The 26644-nt window shown below is 43.3% G+C and overlaps 1 protein-coding gene across 1 annotated transcript in view; it reads left to right on the forward strand.

Annotated features, from left to right (window-relative positions):
* The window catches only part of LOC117708828 (cytochrome P450 4X1), a 28408-nt gene extending 13439 nt beyond the window's left edge, over positions 1-14969 (forward strand). The window contains exons 5-12 of the mRNA XM_034502728.2: positions 1174-1301; positions 1379-1533; positions 2852-2952; positions 3478-3668; positions 9526-9659; positions 10784-10848; positions 12462-12544; positions 13733-14969. Coding sequence (XP_034358619.1) covers positions 1174-1301; positions 1379-1533; positions 2852-2952; positions 3478-3668; positions 9526-9659; positions 10784-10848; positions 12462-12544; positions 13733-13898 — 1023 coding nt within the window. The 3' untranslated portion in view covers positions 13899-14969. The remainder of the gene's footprint in view (positions 1-1173; positions 1302-1378; positions 1534-2851; positions 2953-3477; positions 3669-9525; positions 9660-10783; positions 10849-12461; positions 12545-13732) is intronic.
* The last annotated feature ends 11675 nt before the right edge of the window (positions 14970-26644 follow it).

A 26644-nucleotide genomic window follows, 5' to 3' on the forward strand; every position in this document is an offset into this window, starting at 1 on the left:
CCAAATAGTAGACACTTCAGTGAAAGGCTTTCAAATTCTGCTTTGTATTCAGTCTCCAACCATTCAGTACCTAATTTGTCACCGGTAAGTACTCAGCATTCAGCACCTAGGCTGACACCTGTAGGTACTCAGCATTCATCACCTAGGCTGACACCTGTAGGTGCTCCACAATATAGGTTAAACTAAATTTAAACATTTCCATTCATTTGTATTTTTATTTTAAAAAAGTGTTTGTTGTGATAAATGCATTTACAACTGGAGGATGGGCACTTTGGGCAGGTTAGCACTCAGACAATACATTTCAGGCTGTGTGAGAAGGCTGTGTGAGAAGGTCTCTTTCTATGAGGAAGTAAGAGCCAGCTCCCTGAAGCAACACCTTTCCCAGGCCTCTTTCTATTCCCAGTGTTTGAATCAGAAATATGTTATTGTTTTTATTTGCAAATTTTAAGTTAAATATAATTATTGCATCTTCTCTTCCTTCTCCCATCAACTCCTTTCATGTTATCATCCCTTGTTCTCTCTCAAATCTATGATCTTTTTCTTTAATAATTACTGTTACATATATGTATAAATAAATACAAGTACAACCATTTAATGTTGCTAGTATGCATGTGTTTTCAGAGCTGACTGTTTGGTATTGAATAACCATTTAGGGGGCTCATTCCTGGGGGAGACTTACTTGCCCTGTCCCATCAGTCATTACTTGCCTGTAGCTCCTCATCTAAAACTGGGGCCTCAGACACCCCCTTCCATGTCAGCATGTCTATTGCTGTGGTACATAGCTGAATCTAAGATGATTTTGAAAAGCCTTTTGAGGTGTGGTGTGATGGTTGAGAGGTATGATGGGGTATCTAGTAAGATGGAGGGAGCTCCGAGAAACCCCACGTGTTGCAGTCTTACTTACACAGTGTGTACAGCTCTGTACCATTTGTTGCAGAGCTGAGACAGTTGTTGAAAGACCATTGCCAGATGTAAGTTGCGAGCCACGCTCTTTCTCAACGGCCTAGTGTGAGCTTCCTCTCCTCATGTGCAGAATAAACACATGGGCGATTTACTTCTGGCCTTCAGTTCCTGTCAGCTCAGGGCTTTGTCCTTGAGACAATAAGGGGAAAAGCAGTCAAGTAAAGGCCATTTGATGATGGTGATGATATTGATCTGGGCTTCCTCTGGCAGGATAAATTGGAGAAGATGTGGACCACTCAGGAAACAACCATCGAGGTTTTTGAACACATCAACTTGATGACCCTGGACATAATAACGAAATGTGCTTTTGGCCAGGAAACCAACTGCCAGATAAACGGGTCAGTGATGGGACAGTAAACAAGTTCTCTGTGATCTGAGTCAATCATTAACCCATGGCTCCATGGTTTTCTTCCAGCACCTACGAGTCTTATGTGAAGGCAACATTTGAACTTGGTGAAATCATATCTTCTCGCTTGTACAATTTCTGGCATCATCATGACATAATTTTCAAACTCAGTCCTAAGGGCCACTGCTTCCAGGAGTTAGGCAAAGTGATACATCAATGTACAGGTAAAAACACGGGCATGTCTTGGGTGTGGGGTGCCCAAATCCATGCACCACCATGCCTGTCTTATGTGTAGAAAGATAGGTCTCATGCTAAGCAAAGAAAAGAACTCTAGTTCTTAATGAAACTTTTATATAATCACTGCTCGAATGATTGCAACTTCTGTCCTTTAAGATAAGTGTATTCCCTCATTATGCATGTATTATGCAATTTTATTGTATGCAATTATTACTAATACTTATATAGCAAGGGAGCATTTCAGATTGCAAAATGTACATTGCATGTGGCTTTCTTGTGCAGTAAATTAGGTAATAATTACAAGCTAACATGCTTACAGGCCATAGGCATGTAGAAACGAGTAGATGTGGGTATTAGTCAAAAGATACACAAAAGCTGGATATGGTGGAGTGGGTTTTTTATCCCAGCACTCAGGAGGCTGAGGCAGGTGGTTCCTGTGAGTTTGAGGCCAGCCTGGAGTTTTGCCAAGTGACTGTTGGGAATCGAACCTGGGTCCTCTGAAAAAGTAGCCAGTGCTCTAACCACTGAGCTATATTGGTCCAGCCCCAACAGTAACTTAGTTCATAATTTCACACATGTATACAATTTTGATTATCTTCATTCCCACATTACTTTCTCTTGTCGCCCTCCTTCTCTTGCTGAATCCCCTCTTCCAACTACTCTCTCTCTCCTACTTTTGTATCTTTTTCTGAGTTTGCTGAGTTCAAATAGCTTTGCCTCCATGAACATGGATGAGAAACTAAATCCATGCTGTGTAGAAAATGTTTTTGAAAATCAAAGCATACAATCCTACTTACTTCCACCTAAATTCACTTAAGATGTATATTATATGGTAAATTCAAATAGCAAAATCGACCCCAGTTAAGACAGAAAACAAATTTTGTAGAAGGTGGTTGTACATGTTCTGTCTGTCCCATGTTCTGCTTTTGTCTGTCTGTTTGCTTACTTGCTTTTAGCCCCTTTAGTTGTGTACGTTGGGTAATTGATCTCATTGGATAGTTTCCATGAAAACAAAATTTAAGACTGGGGAGAAAAATGATTGGCCACTTGCATCTAAGTTTGTAGTCATCTTGTTTGTCTACTGGTAGAAACTGATTTTTGGTCTCTTCCATTTGAAACTTTTGTAAAAGGTTGTCTATTGATAGAATATAAACCACTCATACAAGTTTAATGTATTTAGATGTACCCACTCTGGACTCTGAACAGATGTGACCCTTGTGTGGGCGCTGTGTTGCTTTATAATGTATTTGACTTTGGTTGACTTAGCTGTCCCCTTTGGTAATGAAGACCTATTACTCTATGCAGAAAAGATAATCCAGGACAGAAAGAAAATCCTCAAGAATCAAGTAAAACAGGATGACACTCAAAAGTCTCAAAATTTTCTGGATATTGTTCTTTCTGCCCAGGTAAATGCACCAAAAGACTAGACCTGCTTAAACAGCTACTAACTGTGTGGGAGGGTGGATGAGCTAGTGCAATCAGGGACAGGAAGACAGAATAAACCTCTTCAGTTAAATCCTAGCAATAGACTGCTGTGAGCAACTGGCTCTCAGTGGAAAGACTGAGTCCTGCTAGGAGTCGGTGAATACTAATTTACCTGGTTGCCTTTATTTGGAGGTTATGCAATACCTTGAATTTAGAGACTCACAGAAAAATTGGAAGCATGGACAAGCACTTTAAAAGAAAACGCTGAGGATTAGATAATACCTGGAAGAGTGAAGAAACTTTCCAAGTGCTTACGAAAAGCTTTTCTTTTGTAACATTGGTTCTCCCTTGTGCTCTGAGCAAAGTGGGACTCATGTATGTAGTTGGTAAACTAAAACCGAAGCCTTTATTTGAAACTATAGCCTTCTGTAAAACTATCGTTTTGATGGTGTCTCCAAATATCTGTGATACATGTTTCATCCAGCAATCTTTGCTGGATGTTGTAGGCTGAAGATGAGAGAGCCTTCTCAGATGCTGACCTTCGGTCTGAGGTGAACACTTTCATGTGGGCAGGACATGACGCCTCTGCAGCTAGCATCGCCTGGCTCCTCTACTGCCTGGCTCTCAACCCTGAGCATCAAGACAAATGCCGGACAGAGATCAGGAGCATCCTGGGAGATGGGTCTTCCGTCACCTGGTAAGATAGAGCCCTGAGTATGTCATGTCACCCTAGCTCTCTTCTTGGGATTTTGCTTATTTCTTATTCTGGTGCTTTAATGACCACAGTGTCCCAAGGTATGTCAAAGCAGAGAAAGCAGGCCACTTGTCTCTTCTTTCTGAAGAGTGACCTGAGTTAACCCTATCTTCTGCAAAAGAAGTTCACTGTCCAGAAATCATCCAGCACTATTTTTTTTTCTACACAATGTTGTGTTTGTTTCTTTCACCCAAGCTCTGGCACATGTGAAGTGAGGAACTGACCTTAGGCTTGCATTTGGAGCTTCAAAGACAAGACTCTACATGGACTCCTGTGCTGAGAAAGCTGGAGAAGTAGACATTAAGATGGATGTAGATACACTAGCCCACCACCTGGTCACTAGTCAGACTTCAGGAGAGGGCAGACTTTGAACACAATATTAAATAGTACACTTAGTTATTGGGTTTTAGAAAATGTAGACTGCCAGGCAAGGTGGCGCATGCTTTAATCCCAGCACTTAGAAAGCAGAGGCAGGGGGATCTCTGTGAATTCAAGGTTAGCCTAGTCTACAAAGCAAATTCTAAGACAGTCAGAACTGTTACGCAGAGAGACCCTGTCTTGAGGCAGAGGAGAGAAAACGTAGACTGAGGACATTTTTAAAATGGAGACACTACAATAATGACTAAGATTTGGTACAGACCTTGTCCTCAGTGATCTGTAGTCTAAGGCAAGAGAGAGACCATCATACTATAAATTAAAGTACTCCTGGTAAGTTTAACAACAGAGATATTTGCTGACCACCAGATTTAGAAGACAGATTCTTACCCTGGCCAAGGATGGAAGCCCCTTGAGGATCAACATGTCTAGGAGAATAAACCAGGAGAAAGTCTCAACTCTACTTCACCAGACTTAATATATTTTGCTGTTAATAAAGTTTAGATAATGGACATACTCCTCAGACATGTTGTTTGAAAGAAACAAAGTATCCCTGATAAGCCATCACCACAACCCTAGTCAAAGGTACAGAATACAAGCATGCTAAAGACCACTGAGCCACATTTCACAAGCAAAGATCAGCTCAGAAAACAAAACTTGAAGTTCTAAAGGTAAACGAGATTTCACTTTAAAAGTAAGGAACCAAGAGTCATTTTCTACCATAAGTTCAAAGCTTCATCTAAGGAGAGAAGAGTCCCCTTCATCTGGGAAGACAGCTCAGCCACTTTAAAAAAAAAAAAAAAACCAGGAACAGAGGGCCAGCAAGATGGCTCAGCCATAGAAGCCTGTTAAGAATCTAATCCTCAGAATCCAAAGAGAGAAAACTGACTCCACAGAGTTGCCTCCAAACTTCGCATGTGTGCTGTGGCATATGCACTACATATACACACACACATGCACACATGCATGCACACACAAAGCCATCTATATAGCATAAAATACAATGTTAAATAATGGCTTTTTACTGATAAAATGTGTGCATGTTTGTTTGTATATATAAATTTATAGTTTACAATATGCTATTTTGACCCATTTTTGCATTTTGAAATAACTAAACAGGCATACCCATTAACTCTGCAACTATTTTTGTGGCAAGGACATTTAAAATATATTCATTGAGCAATTTTTAAATATACAGCAATATGTAGGGGAGGATGGCATTGTCGGGCATAGGTGGGAGAGGAAGTTCTTGGTCCAATGAAGGCTGGATGCCCCAGTGTGAGGGAATTCGTGGGTGGGGAGATGAGAGTGGGCAGGTGGGTGGAGGCACATCCCCATAGAAGTAGGAGGATGGGGGATGGGATAGGGGTTCCTGGGTGGGGGGGATGGGGAAAGGGGATCACATCTGAAATGTAAATAAAATATCCAATAAAAAATAAACAAAAATAAATAAACAACAAAGTATTAAGTGCAATTATGACAATGTAGCTCCCCCACATCTAACTGAAATTCTGTGCCTCTTACCGGTCTCATGCCTGATCTACGCTACCCCACTCTCCCCACTCTCTTCTTCTAAGACTCAACTCCTTACAGCCAGGTTGAACTGGGTTCACAGAGTGTTTGTCTATGTCTGACTCATGTTGCTTTGCATAATGTCCCCCAGGTCCATCGATGGGCTGACTTTCTTTTTACTGGCACACAGCACTGTGCTGTGTGTGCACCACATGATCTTTATCCACTCCTCTGATAACGACCCTCAGGCTGATAATTATCTGGACTGTTGTGAATAGAGCTTCAGTTGCTACATTGACTTCATTGCCTTTAAATATCTACTGATGAAGGAAATTCCTGGATCATGTGCCACTTCTTTTTGTAATTTTTTAGGCACTTAATGCTGCTTTCCATTTGGTTGCATTGGTTCATGTTAACACTGACAGTGTGCACAGATCTTATGTCCTCTGAATCCTCATGAAAATGTATCTCTCTTCTCTCTAACATGTGTGAAGTGACATCTCACTGTTAGCTTTAATCTTTATTTCTCTAATGATTTGGGATGTTGAGAATTTTTTTCACATGCCTGTCAAGTGTTTGTAGGTCAGTTTTTGAGAAATTGCCTATGTAGTTTCTTTGCATGTATTTTAATCAGTTTATGTTTAAGTCAGTTTTCTTGAGTTGTTGAGGTCTTTATATATTTTGAATATTAATTCTTTATCATATGTGTGATTTGCAAATGTTTCCCCATTTATAAGTCATCACTCTGTTATTTTCTTTGTCAAAATGAGGAATTTTTCCACTTAATGTAAACTCATCTCCTTTTTTGGTTTTGCTGCTTATGCTTTGAAGAGAAAAACTCAAAATACCTTTGCAATGTCAACAAGCATCTCTCAGCCAGTGGTTTCTCTAGGAGTTTTCCAATCAGATAGTATTTTAAAATCTTTATTCAATTCTGAATTGCGTTTTGGGCATAGGATAAGAATCTCATTGTATTCTTGATGTGTATATCTAGCTTTCTCAACATCAGTCACTGAACTGAATATTTTCCCCATTGTGTGGTCTTGGTACCTTTGCTGAGAATTCATTGTCCATAAGTATATGTGTAGGAATAGGTGCAGGTGCAGGTGCAGGTATAAATGTGGAATTCCAGGCTCTCCACCTGTTCCATTTGTTTTTTATTACTACAGCCTCACAGTAGTTTGCCAGATCAAGCATTGTCTCACACAAAGGCACTTTGGACTGTGAAATCATGGTTGCTGGGAAGAGGGGGGTCCAAGTGGGGAGCCTCCTATCCCATCATCTCACTGACTAGTCTGTTTTTATTTATTCACTAAACTTGGAAGACTGGTATGTCTGTTTCCAGCATGAATTCAATGCTTGATCTAGTCTGTTGTAATGAGTTAAGAAACAAATAAGGCTGGGTACAGTGCTGCATGCCCTTAACCCCAGCAGGGTAAGCAGATCTTTGTGACTATGAGACCACTATGGCCTATGTGAGTGAGTGCCAGGACAGCCAGAGCTACATAGTGAGACCCTGTCCTCCCCCCACCCCCAAAAAAAAGAGAGAAAGAAAAGAAAAAAAAGAAAAGAAAAAAGGAAGAAACTTAAAATTGACTCTTCTTAGTCTTGGTTGGTTTAAATTTAAAAACAGCCATTGAATCCTGGCCAGGTTGGAGAGAAAAAAAGTCCAGATAATTTGTTAACTAGTCTTTCTTTCAAGGAAAGAAAGGAAAAAATACTACAAACAAACAAAAACCCACATGTTCAAAGATTTATTCTTCTATAATTATGTGAGTGTGGAGGTTTATGCACATGAGTGCAGGTGCCATAGCATACACAAGAGGGTGTCAGACCCTCTGGAGCTGGTGTGGTTGTAAGCCATCTGGCATGGGTGCTAGAAACTGAACACAAGTCCTTTGCAAGAGCAACAAGCACTCTTAACTGATGAGCCATCTCCAGGCAAGAACAGGAAACACTTAACTGATGAGCCATCTCCAGTCTCAGACACATTAAAAAAACAAAACAAAACAAAACAAACAAACAAAAAAAAAACTCTATAATATACCCACTGTTTTCACTAATGAAATTTACATATGGCCTTCAGAAAATCTTAAGCAATTTCTCTCTTTGGCTCTTTGTCAGGCCACTTCTACGTTGGTTTAAAAGTCTTTTCTCAAGAAGATATATGCAAGTTGACTGGTCTATTCAGAGAGTTCCAGGCCATTGAGGACTACATAATGAAATCCTGTCTCAAAACAACAACAACAACCAAAATTCTTTTTCGCTTTTGCATTGATATGGGCAAATTTGTTTTTCTTAATGATGTTAAGTTCAGAGTAGACACAATTGCTCTTTTATTTCCTGGCCTTCGTGAGGAAAGAATACAGAACTTAAATTATGCATTTTTACAAGGCCAACACCTAAATTAAAGTAATTTGTCAGAAAAAGAATTATAAATGAGATTAGGCAGATTGACCAAATGTATGCAGTCATTTCTTGATCTCCTTTGACTTGCTAGTATGCAAACAAATCCTTTCCTCCTTTTCCTGCTCTCACTTCAGACTTACTCTGTGGGAAGAGTTCTTTTCATCTTGAAGGCAAAATCATTTTTTTTTCTTTAAGATTTACTCATTTATTTTATGTATATGAATACACCATTGCTCTCTTCAGACACACCAGAAGAGGGCAACAGACCCCATTACAGATAGTTGAGAGCCACCAGGTGGTTGCTGGGAATTGAACTCAGGACCTCTGGAAGAGCAGCCAGTACTATTAATGCTGAGCCATCTCTCCAGCCCTTGAAGGCAAAATCTTAAGGAGTCTCATAGAGCCCCATCTACTTGCCACCCTCGTGCCAGTAACTAGTCTGTCTGGTCCAGGGCATCTCAAATCATCACCCACATCCTCATCCATCTGGAGCCTCTCCCTCCGTCCCACCTTGATCGAGGAAGCCAGTAGAGTGAGGAGGGTTTGTTGTTGGCTTACCTTATTGACCAGCTTCTCCTTATCCTGAGGTCCTGACCCTGTCAGAAATGATAAAATCCAGTATGAAAGGGAAAGCAGTTGGAACTACCATGATTGTGCCAAAGGTTTGCCAAATACTTTGTGTTCCTCCTTTCTCGCAACTGTTACAAATGCAAGCATATTAGAGACTCTTTTTCTGGAACTTTCTAGTGGTGACTTGTGGAGCAGGGAAACTCTGGACACAGTGCTTCACCAGCTGGTCTGCAGCTCTCCCTCCTCCCGTCAGTTCACCGATCTTCCGGACATCCTGTGAATCTCTACCTTGCTTCTGCTACTCCCCACTGCCAGTCTATCTGCTCTGAGTCACTTGTCATTCATTCTGTTCTTCCCAAACTCCAGGGAACACATGCCAAATCCTCTAAGTGACCCAAAATAAATCTCCTTTAAGATGAGTAGCACACACACTCCAGTTTCTAAGGTACCTCTACATTTCAACAATTCTCTTTAAATGATTTTTTCTTTAGTCCCATGAGACTCGGGCAGACGCGGGATTTGAACCGGGAGAGAGCAAAGGGCACAGGGTCGCCCTCTGGAGGCCAGCGCCTAAGCCACTGCACCACCGCTCATTCGCTAGATTCTTTTTTTCTCTCTTAAACTTCTTTAGCCTCTTCTTCAGTCTTTAGCTGTTCCTTGTACATTCTTGCTTTACATGAAGAGCTAACGGTTGTAACAGTGCTTTTCAGAATCTTGTTGTTAGGCATCTGACATCTGTGTGTCTATCACCTTTGGGACTTCAGTTGACATGGAAACAGGAAAGACTACACTTTAACATTGTGCTATATAAACCTAGACAAAAATCACTTTACCCCAGCAGTAATGCTTACCAGGAAAATAACTCAAGTAGAGAACAACTAATACAAAGTGGATTTGAAGTCTAAGTCACTCCCTCCCTCCTTTGTCCTCACAGGGAACAGCTGGATTCGATGTCATACACCACAATGTGCATCAAGGAGACACTGCGCTTGATCCCTCCCATCCCAGCCATCTCCAGGGAACTCAGCAAACCCCTTACCTTCCCAGATGGACACTCGCTGCCTGCAGGTCTTCATGCTGTTCTCCTAAGCATGAAATTATGAAGTTCACAGTGACAATGATTCGCAGGATTTGGAGCGTTGGGGAACCTCTGGGTTGGAATTAGGCAGCTACTGAAAGGTCAGAGGATAATTCCTCAATCATATGTGAGCTTCAGTGACCTTTCTAGGCCACATAACCAACTGAAAAGCTGTTAGGTTTCAACCTCACTTTAAGAACCCCAGCCAAGGGTTTCATCCATTATGGGACATTGTCTCTTTGATAATATTTGTGAGGCTGAGTGCGAGATCCACAGGACATGAGCATCATTATATTAATGTGAGAAGGGGAGTCTTTATCACCAGAGCAACCTTAAAAGGGAATAATACTTCTCGTTTTCCCCTTGGAATGTAATCTTAAAGGATATGTGGTCAGTACTCTACAGTTTACAAGCATGTCTACAATATTCTTAATCTCTCCAAAAACCCATTGGGAATCCCATATATGTACAAAAGGTTAACAGACAGGAAGCAAAGCTAAAACTCATAGAGACCCTGTACTTCCTAAGCCATGTGCACATGTCTGGGCAGGGCACATAGGTGGCAGTAGGATCTCATGAGACACTCTTTCATTGTGTTTTAGTACCAACAAGTCGGCAGGAGTACTGAGGCCAACCCTTCAACCTCTGTAATCTTGTTGACAAAACCAGAATTATTTTGGATAAGAAAATGATATTCAAATTCCCTCTCCTTTGTCTTTTTTTTTTTTAATCACCAACCATATCAATATTTGTCCCTTTTATGAATGTACAGTGCCAAAAGAAACTCGCCACTGGTAGAATAACAGAACTGTCTCTATGAAGTACTGTTTAGCTGTTAACAAATACTTAAGTAATTTCCAAACAGAGCAGAAAGCTTAAGCACAGTTTAGTGCTTTGGTGGGACACTGACAGCTTCCTAGGATAAAATTATGAATTAAATAAATAACTGCTTTGAAAACTGAAGTTTAAACCCAAGCCCATCTCCACCTTGTCTTTCCCGGTGGAGCATTGGCACACAGCTCAGCAAGAACTAGCTAGCTCTTTTCTCCCGGATAAAACGTCTTGGCAGAGAGCACACTACACCAACCTTTGCTCTGTTTCCCTTCTGCCTCAGGAATGACTGTGGTTCTTAGTATTTGGGGTCTCCACCACAACCCTGCTGTCTGGAAAGACCCAAAGGTAAGAGTGTCTTCTGTGGTTGGGTTTCAGAGAGTGATGCTGAGTGGGTCATGGGTCCACAGCTAATCATGCAAATGGCTCTACCGTGAAAGTAAACAACACTAGGCAAACAAACATAAAAGTCAGAAATGTGTAAAACTCACCCGCTAACGATCCCGTCCTCACCTCACATCCTCTATCTTTACTGCGATCTGAAAGACCTTAGTCCCACAGTCTGCTCCCAACTGTCACTGTTTCTGCCTCATTCCCTCACCTGACAAGCTCTTCCGAACCCCTGTGGAGGATGGCGGGTGATATCTGCAGGACTGTGGCTGCTCAGCAGAGTAAATTGGGCAGCTCAGCCTCTCTTTTATTGTACGAAGCCATCAAGATCCTGGTGATACTGATGTCACATTCAAGTTGCTCAGCTCCAACACTTTGTAAAAAAAAAAAAAAAAAAAAAAAAAAAAAAAAAAAAAAAAACAACTATTTGTGAAGATATGGGCAGAGTTTAGGGAAAGCAAACAAGAATGGATAGCTTTCAGAATCATTTAGCTTTATCTGGACCTGATGGGCCCCAGAATGGAGGGTTACAGAACCTGCAGGGAAAGAGTCAGGAGCTAGGGGGGGAAACATCAGCTAAGCCTATTCGGTAGAGATATTGCCAACCTAAGACTGTCAGCAGGAGGGAGCCGATGAACAGTCAACACCCCAAACTCTCTGCAGACAGTCTTCAGATTCCCACCAATGCCTTGTATTATCAAAATCCAGTTAGAAACTACAAGAGTCAGCTGCCTGGGGGCCAGAACAAGCTCAGAAAAAGAGAAAAGAGGGCAGGGACAGGCAAGGAGATGTGTAGCAAGCCTGACTTGATTTAATATTCTTGAAATTCAAAACACAAGTACTGGTGTTCTGTGTAAACCAAGGAGATGTGTAGCAAGCCTGACTTGATTTAATATTCTTGAAATTCAAAACACAAGTACTGGTGTTCTGTGTAAACCGTTGGGGCTTTAGATGTACTCTGTAGACTAGGAAGCCGGACCATTACATCTCATTTGGGTCAGGCTTCTGAGTGTGTGAACTCTTAGACTGGCTAGCAGACAAGTTGAGCAAGAGCCAGATAAGCCCTCCAAGACTATAGAGGTGTTATTTATGTGACCACTGAGCCACTTGGCTAATTAGAATTGCAATGTAGAGTTTGAAGACAACTCTGTCTTCTCTTAAAGTGAAATATTTTTGAAAAAGAGAGTTGTACATCTCTCAAAAGTGAGATATTTCCCTAATATGTTGAGTACATGATAAACTTTTGTTCAATGAAATCTATTATTAAAATTAATGTCCCCCAAAAAAGCCACGGGGTAGTGGCACACGCCTTTAATCCCAGCACTTGGGAGGCAGAGGCAGATGGATCTCTGTGAGGTTGAAGCCAGCCTGGTGTACAGAGCAAGTTCCAGGACAGCCAAGACTACACAGAGAAACTGTCTTTGAGGAAAAAAACAAAATGTAATGTCTTCTTAGCATGTGGGCAGCAGAATGTTTTAAATTGTTTCTGTGGTGTGTGTTTTTGTTGATCAGCAGTAAGTAGCACCTTTAAAATGTGCTGTTGGCAAGATGGGGGTGTCTTCTCATTTCAGGTCTTTGACCCCTTGAGATTCACTAAGGAGAATTCTGATCAGAGACATCCCTGTGCCTTCCTACCGTTCTCCAGTGGTCCAAGGTGAGGTGAACATAGAGCTGTGGAAATTTTTCACAAAAAGCTTACTTATGCCTGTCAGCCCCTCAGCACCATAAATTCCTTCCCAGAACCCATCTCTTCACAAAGAACAAAGCCTCTTCCTGTAACAGCCCACGTGAGTCAAGCCTCAGGAAGCAATCCTGCAGTATAAATATTGCTCACAGGTTCAATGTCACCTCCCCTTACAGGAGAAATATGTTGTGGATGACTCTAGGGAGGATATCATATCAGAACCTCCAAGTCCACATTCTTGCAGGGAAAGCTATAAACATAAAGCCCAACAGTTTCAATGATATTTGGTGTGAAAAATCTGCTTTACTGTTGTGAGGTATAAGAGACTTTTTTTTTTCCAGGAAGAAGTAACACAAACATATCTACTCACCCCAGAAAAATTACCTCCAACAGACCATAGTAAATAATGTGTTAGAGTCTACTTTTCTGAGACACCATGGCCAAGACAACTTATAGAAGTTTAGTGGGGGCTTACAGAGTCAGAGGGTGAATCCATGACTGTCATGAACAGGGGCAAGACAGCAGGAATGCAGGTGTGACACTGGAGCAGCAGCAGCTGAGAGCTAAATTCTGATCTACAAGCATGGGGATGGAGAGAGAGAGAGAGAGAGAGAGAGAGAGAGAGAGAGAGAGAGAGAGAGCGCTTAACTGGGAATGGTGAGGCTTTTAGAACATCAAGGCCCATCTCCCAGAGGCACACATCCTTCAACAAGACACGCCTCCTAATCCTTCCCATACTGGTCTATCAACTGTGGGCCAAATATTCAAACATAAGAGCCTATTGAGGGCATTTCTGTTCAAACCACCACAAGCTGCATCACCCAAAAGCCCAAGCCAGCACAAGTGACTGTTCACAAAAGCTGTCACCCTGGAGCTCTCTGCACAACTTGCAGGCATCTGAGCAAGTCTGAGAGGGCTCTGGGTAGCATAGCTGGACAGTCTCCTTCCCAGCAGCTCGTTACTGCTTCTATAACTCTGGAAAGGAGCCTCATGAATCTCCCAAGTCACAGCTCGAAGTCAGTTCACCTCTGGAGTTTCTTAAGTCCCTTCCCTCCCTCCTGCAGAGAATATTTCAATCAGAGGAAACTGCTAAGGAGCTGTGGACTCCAGACTTATTATTCTAGAAACTTACCCCTTTCTCTCCTTCGGTGTCTACAGGAACTGCATTGGGCAGCAGTTTGCCTTGCTGGAGCTAAAGGTGGCCATTGCCTTGATTCTGCTCCGTTTCCAAGTAGCTCCAGATCTCACCAGGCCTCCAGCCTTCTCCAGCCACACTGTCCTCAGACCCAAGCATGGAATCTATTTGCACCTGAAGAAACTCTAAATGTTAGATACTAGGGGAAATGACTAAATTTCTGTTTGTTGTTAAGTTAGCTTTTTAGCCAATGGTCCAGGCAAATGGAGAAGAATCTAAGACTGGTGGAAGAGTTGCAGGACTGCGGGTTGAGACATTTCTACAGCTGTACGTTAGCCAAAGATATTTTCAGGTAGCACATGTGACCATGGATATGTATAACTTGGGGAGATTGACAAATTATTTTCTAAGATTATTACCAAGCTTATCTGAAGTGAGAATTTCTGAGTTCACTGGAGATGCAGGTATACCATGTGATGTCTTTCTGGAAGCTATCTTATGAGAGGTTGTTTTGCTGATGGCAGACACATGAAAGGATGTTTCACTGAGAACAGACACATTGTGTTTGAGAGGATACCTGATGTTTGGCAAGAGTAAAAGTGCAACCCAACAGCGGACACGCGCTGGCATTGGTTCACCTTGCTTTCTTCACTGACCTTCACTTGTCCTGACTCCATAGAGAGAAACTCACCAGCTGCTTCTTATCACTCCAGTGGACTCCTGCCAGTTTCTTCTGGATCAAGCTGCTGCTGATTTGTGTGTAGTCTTTTGCTAGTGGACTGGACTGCTGACAATGAAGATTGGAATCACCTCAAAGAACTACTTCTAAATAGGTCCATGTCCCCCTTGTCCTATTATTGATCTTCCTCCCCCACCTTTGGTCAGTGGGGTATAAGGGAGGTTGAAGCGTTAAGAATCTTTATTAAAGTAGGCTTTGGAAAACCTAAGCCTATACCTATCACTAGGTGACATCTATGTATTTTCTGTTTTTTTAATTGTTTTGGAATTATACAAGTAACAGGATTTATGTTGAATGAAAGCCATTTCCAGCACTAGGAGGTGTACATAAAACCCAGCCTCACCTGAGCCACTGCCCTGACAGAGCCTACTGCTTTTCCTAAAAACAGAATTGATATGCATTCTTCCTGACTCTTCCCTGCATATTTCATAAATAGTGATTGTGTGTGTTCTTAGACATGTGATCATATTTGTATTGGTCTTGCTTTTTCTCACTTAATAAAAAATTCACCCTAATCCTTATCACAAGGTTGTGATATGTGAATATTATATGATTTATCTTAAAATATTTCTACTATTGGATAATTAAATTAGTTATAATTCTTAAATGTATTTATTGACCTTTTCTCTCTCTCTCTCTCTCTCTCTCTCTCTCTCTCTCTCTCTCTCTCTCTCTCTCTGTATTCATGTGTATCTGGGTGTGTATCCACATGTGTGCACATGCATATAGAGGCCAGAGATAAGCCAAGGTATCATTTTTCAGGTTTCGTCTGCCATGCTTTTTTAGATAGGATCTCTTACTGGCCCAAAGCTCACCCAGTAGCTTAAGCTAGATGGCTCCTGAGCCCCATGATCTGCCTGTCTTTACCTCCCCAGCTCTGGATAGCAAGAATGTGCCACCCCTCCCCCATGCCTCATTATTTCCACACGGGCTCTGGGAATTGAACTCAAGTCCTCAGGCTTGCATAGCAAGATTTTACCTATGAGCTACTTATCTAGTCCCTATCTTTATGGAGACAACACTATCTATCTTTGTTTTTGTATGATGTTTTTTCTTAGTTATCCATATATTCTTTATATATTATGGATAATAATTCTTGCTTACAACTTTTCTTTGTAATATTTCAGATTCCTTTACTCTTGTTAATTTGAAGGCATGGTTCTTTTACATATGAAATACTTTAATTTTGATGATGTAAGATGTGTATACACACTTTTCTTTATGGTTTCTTGGTTTTGAATCTTAAATAAAAAAGTCTAAATTTAGACTGTTACAAAAATATTCTACTTACATTTCTGGCACTAACTACTCTTATGAAGCTTAAATGGGAACTGCTTAATGATTTATAAGTTCATCACTCATTGGAACCTAATCAGAAATTAGATTAGTTTTTAAGTATAGAAGAAGTCCTTTAAAGGGCTTTCAACTAGAGACAGAACTAGAGTGAACTGCACTTTAAGAAAGTTTTTCTGAGCATAGTGATGCATACCTATAACCCCAGCACTGAGAGGCTAAAGCAAAAGAGTCATAAGTTCAAGACCAGCCTGGACTACAGAGAAAGAGGGGTGTGTGTGTGTGTGTGTGTGTGTGTGTGTGTGTGTGTGTGTTTCTGTCAGAGGAGAGAGCGTCTGTGTGTTGCATCTGTTGCATGGATAATGAACAAATGATGATAGGATAGAGGAGGACAAAAGGAGAAAGCAGAAGAAAGGGACACAATCAGAATTCTAGGTCACAGATTAGAATAGATGTTGGATACTTAGCTGGCAGAAAAGAGACCATGATCATAAAGGTGGTTTTCCCAGGACAAGGCTCATCCATTGCTAACCCCTAAAACTTCCCCAAATGTGGGAAACTTGACTTGTAGTTGGGGACTATATTCATGTTCTCCCCTGAATTAGAAGGGAAAAAAAAGTAGATGGTGCTTGCCAAGGATGGTGGCAGTGAACTACAGGGGAAATGAACATGAAGGTGACTTTGATGGCATTTAGGAGAGTAAAGAGAACTTGTGGATTGTCTGGAAGTGTGAATAAAAAGGCAGAATCCAAGAGTTGAGAAACTGACCACCGTCATCCTGTCCAATTACAGGAAGACTTCAGAGAACCAGCCTCCTCTCCATCAGTCTGTTTTCTGGAAATTTTAATTATGGGGAATTATGGGGAAAATAAGCCAAAGGTACTAATAAACATGGCAGCCTAGTACAAGGAAGGATGACATGTGGATCCAAAAATTCCCTTCATCAAACAGAAAATCCACCATCTCAGGATTAATAAAAGCCATATATCTTATTAATAGTATATGAAGAGATAAAGAAATATGGCCTCAAATGTAATGATACCGAATCTCCCTACAGGTGCAGCTGGCAGGTCCACACAACTGTAACATGCGCTTGCATTCCTGTTGTCTCCTCTGTGCCCATATGCAAAGCTGCAGAAGCCGGAAGCTATGCATACCTGGGGAAAGAGCCCCTTGCTTCACTGTGTAATTGGTACTTAACCAAGTAAGGCTAAATAGGTGCTGCACTAATTACAGCAACTACAGCCCTGAGTGCCTGAGTTACTCCATAACCCACAGCAGTGAAGATCCCAGAGGCTTCTTTTACAAGCTAACCTGTGGCCTGCTGGAAAGTTGGGTGGTTCTTGATTCCTGAGTTCTACAAGCTGTGACAGCATGTGATCAGCATCGCCCTAGATGCTGTTTCTGTTTTAAAGGATCTGTCACAGGGATGCCTACATTACAATCTGTTTATAGCAGCGATGACTCAGCATCCCTCCCACATCCTTTGTCCACTCCTACATAAATAGAATTTTTAGCTGGGCACATAGCTACCAGCTACAGAGTATATTCTCTGTCTCTGTCTATCATCTCTGTATCCGTCTTTGTCTCTTGGTCTCTCTCTCTCTTTGTCTCCCTCTCTCTGTGTCTCTCTGTCTCTGTGTGTGTGTGCGTGTGTGTGTGTGCGTGTGTTTGTGTGTGTGTCTGTCTTTCTCCCTCTCTCTCTCTGTCTCTATCTCTGTCCCTCTGTCTCTCTATTTCTCTCTGTCTCTCTGTCTCCCTCTCTCTGTGTCTCTGTCTCCCTCTCTCTGTGTCTCTGTCTCTGTGTGTGTCTTTCTTTCTTTCTTTCTTTCTTTCTTTCTTTCTTTCTCTTTCTCCCTCTCTGTCTCTCTGTCTCTATCTCTGTCCCTCTGTCTCTCTGTCTCTGTCTCTATCATCTCTGTATCTGTCTTTGTCTCTCAGTCTCTCTCGGTCTGTGTGTGTGTGTCTGTCTGCTGTCTGTCTGTCTTTCTCCCTGTCTTTCTCTCTGTGTGTGTGTCTCTCTCTCTGTCTCTATCTCTGTCTCTCTGTTTCTGTCTTTCTGTCTGTCTCTCTCCCTCTCGTTCAAGTGTGTGTGTGTGTGTGTGTGTCCCCTTTCCCACTCTGCGTGTGTGTGCACGTGCATGTGTATGTGTAGGCCAAAGACCAAAACTGAGAATCTTTTTCAATCACTCTCTACCTTACTTTTAGAGACAGGGTCTCTCACTGAACCTGGAGCTCGCCCATTCAGCTATACCCAGGGTTCGTCCTGTGCACAAGCTGCTGTGCCTAGCTTTTCACAGAATGTTGCAGACCCAAACTCAGCAGTAAGCACTTACCAACTGAACCGCTTCAGCCTGATCTTCTAGTGAGATACATCATGCTTTCAAATATTAGGCAGAACTATGAAAAGAAGTGATATAGCTTATCTCAGGCTAATATCATCGAAAGGAAAGCTGTGTGCCATCTACTTCCTGTTTATTTCCTTATTTGAAGACAGATGTGGTGACAGAACCTAGAGCCACTAACTTATATTACTGCCTGAAAGTTGTGTGTTGAAGATGACAGAACAATGCAGAAAATGCATAGAACAAAGCATCCCACTAGCTCTAGGCCATCTGCCTCCTCGAGGCTTCGGTGTGCAAGACTATTAAACTGTCCTAGTGAGACCTTACTGTTATTGTAGGCTACATGAACAATGCTTTCCTTTATATCTCTCAAAATAATCAAGAGCTCTAAGCTTCGAAGCTTTTTAAATGTTCAACTACTTGTCAAAACTTTGATGTTAAAATAAACTCCAGAAAAGAATGGAGTGACTTCCATACCCAAACAGCCACTCCCAAACCAGGACTGGCAGAAGAAAAGAGACATCTTAAAGGAGCCACAGAGGCCTGAACAAAACACCATCACTTGTTCACATTGCTCTCCGCCCCCACCCAACCTGGAGATAACTCACAAGCAAAAACTGATGCTCAGTTTCTTAAGCACTGGTCTTGGTTTTGCATGTAGTTTAGCATGCCCCACCGAGCTGCAGACCATGTCACCTCTTACTCTTCGTCTTCTTTAAAGCTCGCGTCTTTTAACAAATCTGAAGAAATCGTGGCTCCTCCTCTTGGAATCTTGTGCACAAAAGCACAGAAACACAGTTTGTCTATGGTTTAATGGCATTGGCCAATCCAAGAGCCCATACCTGGACCTCACTGAAAGTCCTTCTCAACTTTAGTGGAAAACAGCCATAATTAGTAAAGAACCCATTAGTTTGGGGGAAGAGGTAAGTCACTCACCCTGTCTCAAAATAATCTGTCTCAAAATAATCTCAGAACACAAACACATAACTTTTACCTCCTGGTAGAATTTTTAAAATGTAATTAATTATATATAATTTCTTATAATTTCTATATAATACACGGTTGGTTTTCAAAGTCCCTTTGCCATTATTATAGAATATAATATGTATATTCCCCCTTATAAGTAGAGCAGTAAAGTTTCTCTGTCAATCTTTTCGAAAATATTTTCTATTAAGAGGGCTAGCCCTGTGGGTCAGTGGGTAGAGTGGCTGCCTAACTAGCACAAGGCCCTGGGTTCAGTCCTCAGCACTGAAAACAAAAAGACAAAATGTCTCATAAGAACATTGACTATGCTTCCTTCCTTCTTCCCTTGTTTCTCACTCATTGTTCTATGACTATGCTGCCCACCAACTCAAAGCCTCTGCCGGAACAGTGCTCTGAGATGCATATCCGATGCCAAAACAGGTAATGCAATGACACTTAGAGGATATCCTTTTTCTTGCTCCATACTTGTAACATGTGTTTGTGGAATCCAGATCTCTATCTAACCAAACCTAACCACACAGCATCATTAACTGTAGCCACAAGTTGATTCCATATTTACCCTGTACACTACCACCTGGCAGTGTAAAATGAATGAAGGAACACCAACCAGAGACTGTCAAATACCTGTAAGAATGCCCAAGTCAGCCGTGATAGATTGTAGAACCATGAAAGGCAGCCTGGTTTCTGATGGAGCACCCCTGAGACCCCACAAAGTCCCCTGAAAGGGCCGGCAGGCATTTTGCCACACTCCCAGACTCCAGGCTCCTGACACGAGGCCACAGCCCTCCATAGATTTGTGTCCTTCAGTCACATAGGGCAATGACCCCATCCCCTTCACAGGTAAAAGATGTGACCACAACCTCAAGACAGATCTCCACATTAATGAGGTACCTAAAGGCCAAAGGGCGGAGCCAATTAAGCATTCCCTCACAGACCCTCCTCCCTGAAAAAGGTATTTAACCTCAGGCCTGCTCTAAGAAAATGGGGGTACAGTTTCTTATCTATTTTCCATTATGACAATAAACATCTTAAGACCATGGACTGTTTCTCTTCTTCGGGATCCACCGTGGGGAACAGTGGAGCCGGCCTTTGTCTACAGAGCCGCTGTCTAATCTCCCATAGAAGACCTCTGTGCATTCCCAGCCACAGCAACCATCAATCCAAGAAAGCCAAGCGAGCAGCTGTGACCAAGCAAGACTCTCATCCCCATGGGACACAGCCGGAGCTTCTCCCTCTTTCTCCCCCTTTGGCCACTGGCCAATCCAGCCCGTACCCCCCCCCCACTTGGTTCTTGGCTTTTCCATAGCTCCCCTCCAGCAGTGCTTGGAGGCTCAAGAGGCTGCGAACCAGACTAGCTAGCTCCAGCTCCCTGCAGGACTTCAGACTGCATAGTACCCCCGGAGCGGGATCCCGTGGCTTCACATAGCCCCACGCCAGTGTGGGGAGAGCACAATCAAATTTCCCGAACCTCTGTCTTCCCCAAGTGGCCTAGCCCCTTGGCGAGACAGACGCGGGACCCACACACAACAACCCAACAGTAGCTCACACCTTTAGTTCTATCCCTCAGGAGGCAGATCAGCAGCAGGCAGATCTTTGAGTTCCAGGATAGCCAGGTGTATGCAAGTTCCAGATCAGCCAGAGCTGTGCAAAAGAAGACAGAGAGAGAGAGAGAGAGAGAGAGAGAGAGAGAGAGAGAGAGAGAGAACAGGGGAAAGGGGGAGGGGAGGGGAGAGGGGAGAGGGGGAGGGGAGAGGGGGAGGGAAGGGGGGAGGGGGAGAAGGGAAAGGGGGAGGGGGAGAGGGGAGAGGGGGAGTGGGAGAGGGGAGAGGAGGAAGGGGAGGAGAGAGGGGGAGGGGGAGGGGGAGGGGAGAGGAGGGAGGGAGGAGGGGGAGGGGGAGGAGGAAGAGGAGGAGAGAGGAGGAGGGGGAGGAAAGAGGGGGAGAGGGGGAGAGGGGGAGAGGGGAGGGGGGAGAGGGAGAGGGGAGGGGGAGAGGGAGAGGGGAGGGGGAGAGGGGGAGAGGGGAGGGGGGAGAGGGAGAGGGGAGGGGGAGAGGGAGAGGGGAGGGGGAGAGGGGAGCGGGGAGAGGGGAGGAGGGGAGGGAAGAGGGGAGAGGGGAGAGGAGAGGGAGGGGGAGAGGGGAGAGGGGAGAGGGAGAGGGGAGGGGGAGAGGGGGAGAGGGGAGAGGGAGAGGGGAGGGGGAGAGGAGGGGGAGGGGGAGAGGGGAGAGGGAGAGGAGGGGAGGGGGAGAGGGGAGAAGAGGGGAGGGGGAGAGGGGAGAGGAGGGGAGGGGGAGAGGGGAGAGGAGGGAGGGGAGAGGGGAGAGGAGGGGAGGGGGAGAGGGGAGAGGAGGGGAGGGGGAGAGGGGAGAGGAGGGGAGGGGGAGAGGGGAGAGGAGGGGAGGGGGAGAGGGGAGAGGGGAGAGGGAGACCATAGTCCCCTGAAGAGCACAGACAGATGCTAATAATGAATAAAACCTTTCCACAGGACAACACTAACTCTGGAAGACCCAGTATTTGCACTTAATAACTTATAATAGAAAAGGTACTGCATGTCACCATGAACAAGTGGGATTTATTTCTAAAATGGAAGAATGATTCAACATCTAAAAAAAAAAACTGATCAGTGGAATTCACGTTAACAGAATAAAGATGTGAAATCACATGACCATCCCAACTGATACAGAAAAAGCTTTTAGTAAAATGCAGCATTTTTTTTCTAGTTTAAAAACTACACTCTATAAACTGGGACTAGAAGGAAATACCTCATTTAAACAAAAGCCTGTGTCTTTTTAAAAATCCACAGGAAATATCAGCCTCTATCCTGAAAGACTGAGCTGGGGGGGGGGGGAAAGACTGAAGACTTTTTCCTTACATCAGGAATAAGACATGTTATTTCAACATTTTTATTCAACATAGTACTAGAAGTCCCAGCCAGGGCTTTCCTCAAACCTCCCTGTGATTCCATCAATGGGCACTCTTCCCAGACCTCAGACTTTCTTTAAGTCCCAGTAGAGTGGAAATTTCTGGTTCTCAGTTAGTTTTGTGAGAGCTATGTAAACTGTCCCCTCTGCTGTTGAAGGCACATCAAGCAGTGCTCAGTCGGGGAGTATTACCAAAAGAAGCACTTGGCAAAGAGAGTGCCTCTTTTGTAAACAGCTTTTGGAAAGTATTTGCCCTCAAAGCAAACTGGAATCCCATACATAGACTGTTTCCACTGCTTAATGATCAAATGTCAATGGGTTCAACCCTTAAGAAAAAGCAAGAAAGCATAGACTTTGGAAAAGCCTCAGAAGGACTTGGATTCTCTGATGGGGTAGCTCTATTCCTGGGAATTGGTCCTAATAACACCCATTATGCTCCAGGCCACTGCTGTATAATTATAGGAGGATCATACTGACAGAGACAATGTCAGAGCAGAGAGATCTTTGGGGAGGAACCAGAAGCTAGCCCTCAGCTCTACCCTGGACAAAGCACTGAGACCAAAGGACACTTGGAGAGATGAAAAGAGCACAGTGATCAGGTGCCCTTCAAGGAAGTGCAAGCTTTGGGTGTGCTTTCCAGGCATGAGAGCCTCCAGGCTTAGCTGATCCAGATGGGCTCCAGACTAAGCCTAGGCTCTCCCAACCCTCCATTTTAAAAAGGGTCCTTACAAAGAAGTAAACAAACTCTGATGCTACCAAATGAGCCGTGTAACAGGGCTGGGATAGGCATGGCCAATGGTGGGCAGGCAGGTGCTCTGTCTATACATGGTGACCCTGGAGGTACAGAATGGTAATTCTCACACTATGGCTTGACTCCAGACTGCCACAGCAAATGCTAGGGGCATCCTCATCTTAATGTCCATTTAGAGATGACTGAAATGACGAAAGACTTGTTCAAGCTCACACAGCCAATGTAAATGTCTAGCTGAGGCTAGACACACAGATGAAGCCAACACACAGGTATTCATTCAACAAATGTGAAGCACTTCCACTATGCAGGCAGTGCGCCTGCATCTCTGTAGACACTTGGCCCTCCAGGAGTTCACAGACCAGAGCTTGGCCCATCTGATGAGTGTGGTGTGCAAAGAGATGACAGAGAGCCATCCTGGAGGTGGTGAGGCCAATGGAAGAAAAACCAGAAATCCCAAGCACGGTCAGCACAGGCCCTGAGGCATTAAAGAACATGATGGGGAAGGGAGGTGGGGAAAGTCTCAATGTTGAGTTGGGAGAGAAGCAGCTGCCAAGGAAGAAGGCTGAATCACAGTGTTGCCATCTAGTGGCCACTATAGGCATTGCAGACAAGACGCTAAGCGAAAACTGGAGGGGCAGTTGTTAACGTTCAGTATGCATTGACTGTAGGCGTTCTGAAGTCAGGATAACTCTTTAATGATTGCCACAACCTCATAGAATGGATATTATTTAGTTCTAATTTGCATACTTTGGTACTGAGTATCTTAGTCAATAATTTTACCAGCATCACCTGAATGTCAAATTGACAGATGTCCAAACCCAAGCCCAGAAGAGACATCGGGCTACTCATGTCTTGAAGTGTTCAAGGGTCACCCTGTTGACAAAGGACTGGATCCTGGCTGAATCTTCATGTTGAAAGATCTCTCTGACTACAGCATGGCAGAGGCCCGAGAGTACAGAAGAAAGATAAAAAGAGGTTGCTGCAAACATCTAAGCAAATCATCTGCTGGATCAGGGAAGCTATGGGGTAGAAGGGAGTGTGTCAGAAAGTAAACCATGATAGAGCTGAGGCAGCGTGGAGTGGCCCCTGCCTCGGGTCTGGTGATTGGGTGTATAGAACAGAACTAGGGTCTCTGCTAGAGAAGATCAAGAATTCCACTGGGGACCTAAGGAGCCTGTGGCATCATGTATGAGGAGATGAGGATGGAGCTGCTCATCTGAAGTTGATACTTGCTGTAAATGAAATAGGTAAGGTTCCCATGCCAGTCATTCAACAAACTAACAGGTCTGTGTTGGGCATTTGAATGTTACAGACATGATCTCTGTCTCCTGGGGCTCTAAATGGTCATCTTGACCAAACAACAGCACCCGCCCTCATGTGTAAAGGTAATCCACTAACCTGCACTGACACTGAGTAGCCAGGGCAAGTCATCAGGACTAGGTGCATAGAAGAAAATGGCTGCTGTCTTATTTCTCTGAACACAGGAGACTCTAGGACCATTGTATCTTGTAGCACAGGGTAGGACTAAAATGTCCTTGATGAGATCGGTCTCAAGGAATGCTATAGATAGAGTGAAAGCAATGGAGGCAAGGTAGAAACCACAAGTGAGAGTTAGAGCCTTCTTGCCTTCTTGAAGGGAATCCAGCCATCCTCCCAGATGTGCCATCCTCCCAGATGTGCCATCCTCCCAGATGTGCCATCCTCCCAGATGTGCCATCCTCCCAGATGTGCCATCCTCCCAGATGTGCCATCCTCCCAGATGTGCCATCCTCCCAGATGTGCCATCCTCCCAGATGTGCCATCCTGAAGGGAACACACACTCTGCAGTAGCTTCCACTTCACCTGCACACCCCACAGGGAGCCCATCTCTGGAGCAGGGCAAAGAATGAATTTAAAGTCAAAACACCAAGGTTCAATGTCCCTAGCTGGTTGTGGATATTTTTTTCCTCTAAAAGTGAGCCATCCTGTGGATATCTAGCTGACAGTCAGGAAGTGCCCTACATATACACCGTAGCCCTCAAATGCTGTGTCAAAAAGCACCAGTGCCATCCCCAATCTCTAGATTTGGATTCTAGGACAGTCCCTTCTCATCCTCTTGCTCTATTGTCTAGCCCAAGGGATCTGACATACCTTCTCTAGTCCTTCCCACCTCTCTCCTTACCTCTCCCCGGTGCTCTGTGTTTCTTTTCCCTGGTGCCAGCCCCAGCCTCACCATCCTCATCCTGTACTACCCAGCCTACTGCTAAAATAATCCAAAGGCCTGGTTATTTATTGATGGAGTCCACTATATACTTGTGCTGGCCTCAGTGCTGTAGAATGGCTCTGCAGAACCAGCTCTAGAACGATCACAGCCCTGGAGGTGTGGTTCTGGAAAGCAGCTGGGTCCTGCATGGTACATGCCCACCAGTTATGGTTGGGAGTGGTGAGGCCCTCTAACCTGCCTCTTATCCATCTCCACATGTGACCCTGGACAGGTACTGCCCCTTACATGATGTCATATTAATCAACTAGGCTGTGATTCTAAAAATCTGACTAGGTATTGTATCTAATTTAGTTTATTATATAATGATAGATTAATTTTAAAATAATTAACATGCTGTGCACTGTGTGCTGGGTGGTATTCTGGGGTTTATATGCAGTCCTGCTTTCTTGCTTTCTTTTTTGACATGGTCTCACTATGGAGCCCTGGCTAACATGTAACTTATTATCTTATTGTGTGGATGAGGCTCAAACTCAGAGCTCTCCCTGCCTCTGCTTCCTGAAAGCTGGGATCAAAGATGTGTGCCACCAAAAGTTGTGGGAGTGACCAGCCACTATGTGGTTGGGTTTAAGACTCCATAAGATGGATCCCAGGCCTGGCACTGCTTGAGTGTCCCAGAATCTGAGATAGACCATGGGCCTAGAGGAAAGCCAAACACTAGTACTGCTAAAGAAACATGGCCATATAATGACTCTTTTTTTTTAAGATGATGATTTATTATATAAAATTATAATTGGCAAAATACAGAGAATTATTCCTTTTATCTTCACATATGTAATACAATTACCAGGGAAAGTGTTAACATTTGGAAGAAGTTATTACAAATTACCAAAAGGTACTCATTTGGTGAAGTCGTTCAAGTTACAAATTCTAAATAAATATAATGCCCTCCAAAATACATGAACTGTAAAAACAAGCATGAAAACAGTGATCTTAAATAAAGATTCCTTTAGCAGAAAACAGGCAATGAGAAACACAAGAAAAATGTTGCCAAGTCACACTAAAAAGAGTAAATCAAATATTTCCTTTATTGGGATGGTTAAACTAAATAAAACATAAAACTAAACAGGCAGTGAAGACTTAGTATAATGGTTGTTTTTCTACCGATAACAAAGGTCTGGAGACCAGGCATGGGCTGGAGACCAGGTGCTTTTCGTCACAGTTACTCTGGCCTTCTACTGACACTCAGACGCATCAGGAAGGAAGAAAAACCACCTAAAGTGGGCAAATCCTTGTCTGTGAACACAATCAAATTCATCTCTAGTGTTAAGAGTAGAAAAATCTGCTTGTACAGGATGACTCTGTATGTCAGCAGTAACCAGGGCAAAGGTTTTACTGCCAGGAAAAAGCAGCGGAGAGAGCTCTGATAGGTTGGAACAGTCATAGAAAAGTGAAGTCCTTAACAGAATACGTTACCGTATCACTGCAGTTTCATTTGTAACAAACAAAATCAAGTGGTTAAGTTTGCAATTAAACTATTTTAAAAATAAAGCTGATAAATGAGTGCACACCATATGAATCATGTTGGATTATTGTATGCTAAATCCTAAGTGCTGTTAGCAAACACACATGCTACAAGAAGAATTGAGACAGTTTCACATTTCAGAATTCCTGAGTCTTATCAGGGAAAAGGAATACCATA

Source organism: Arvicanthis niloticus, chromosome 5 (assembly GCF_011762505.2).
Source record: "Arvicanthis niloticus isolate mArvNil1 chromosome 5, mArvNil1.pat.X, whole genome shotgun sequence".
In the NCBI taxonomy this organism is placed as follows: Eukaryota; Metazoa; Chordata; class Mammalia; order Rodentia; family Muridae; genus Arvicanthis; species Arvicanthis niloticus.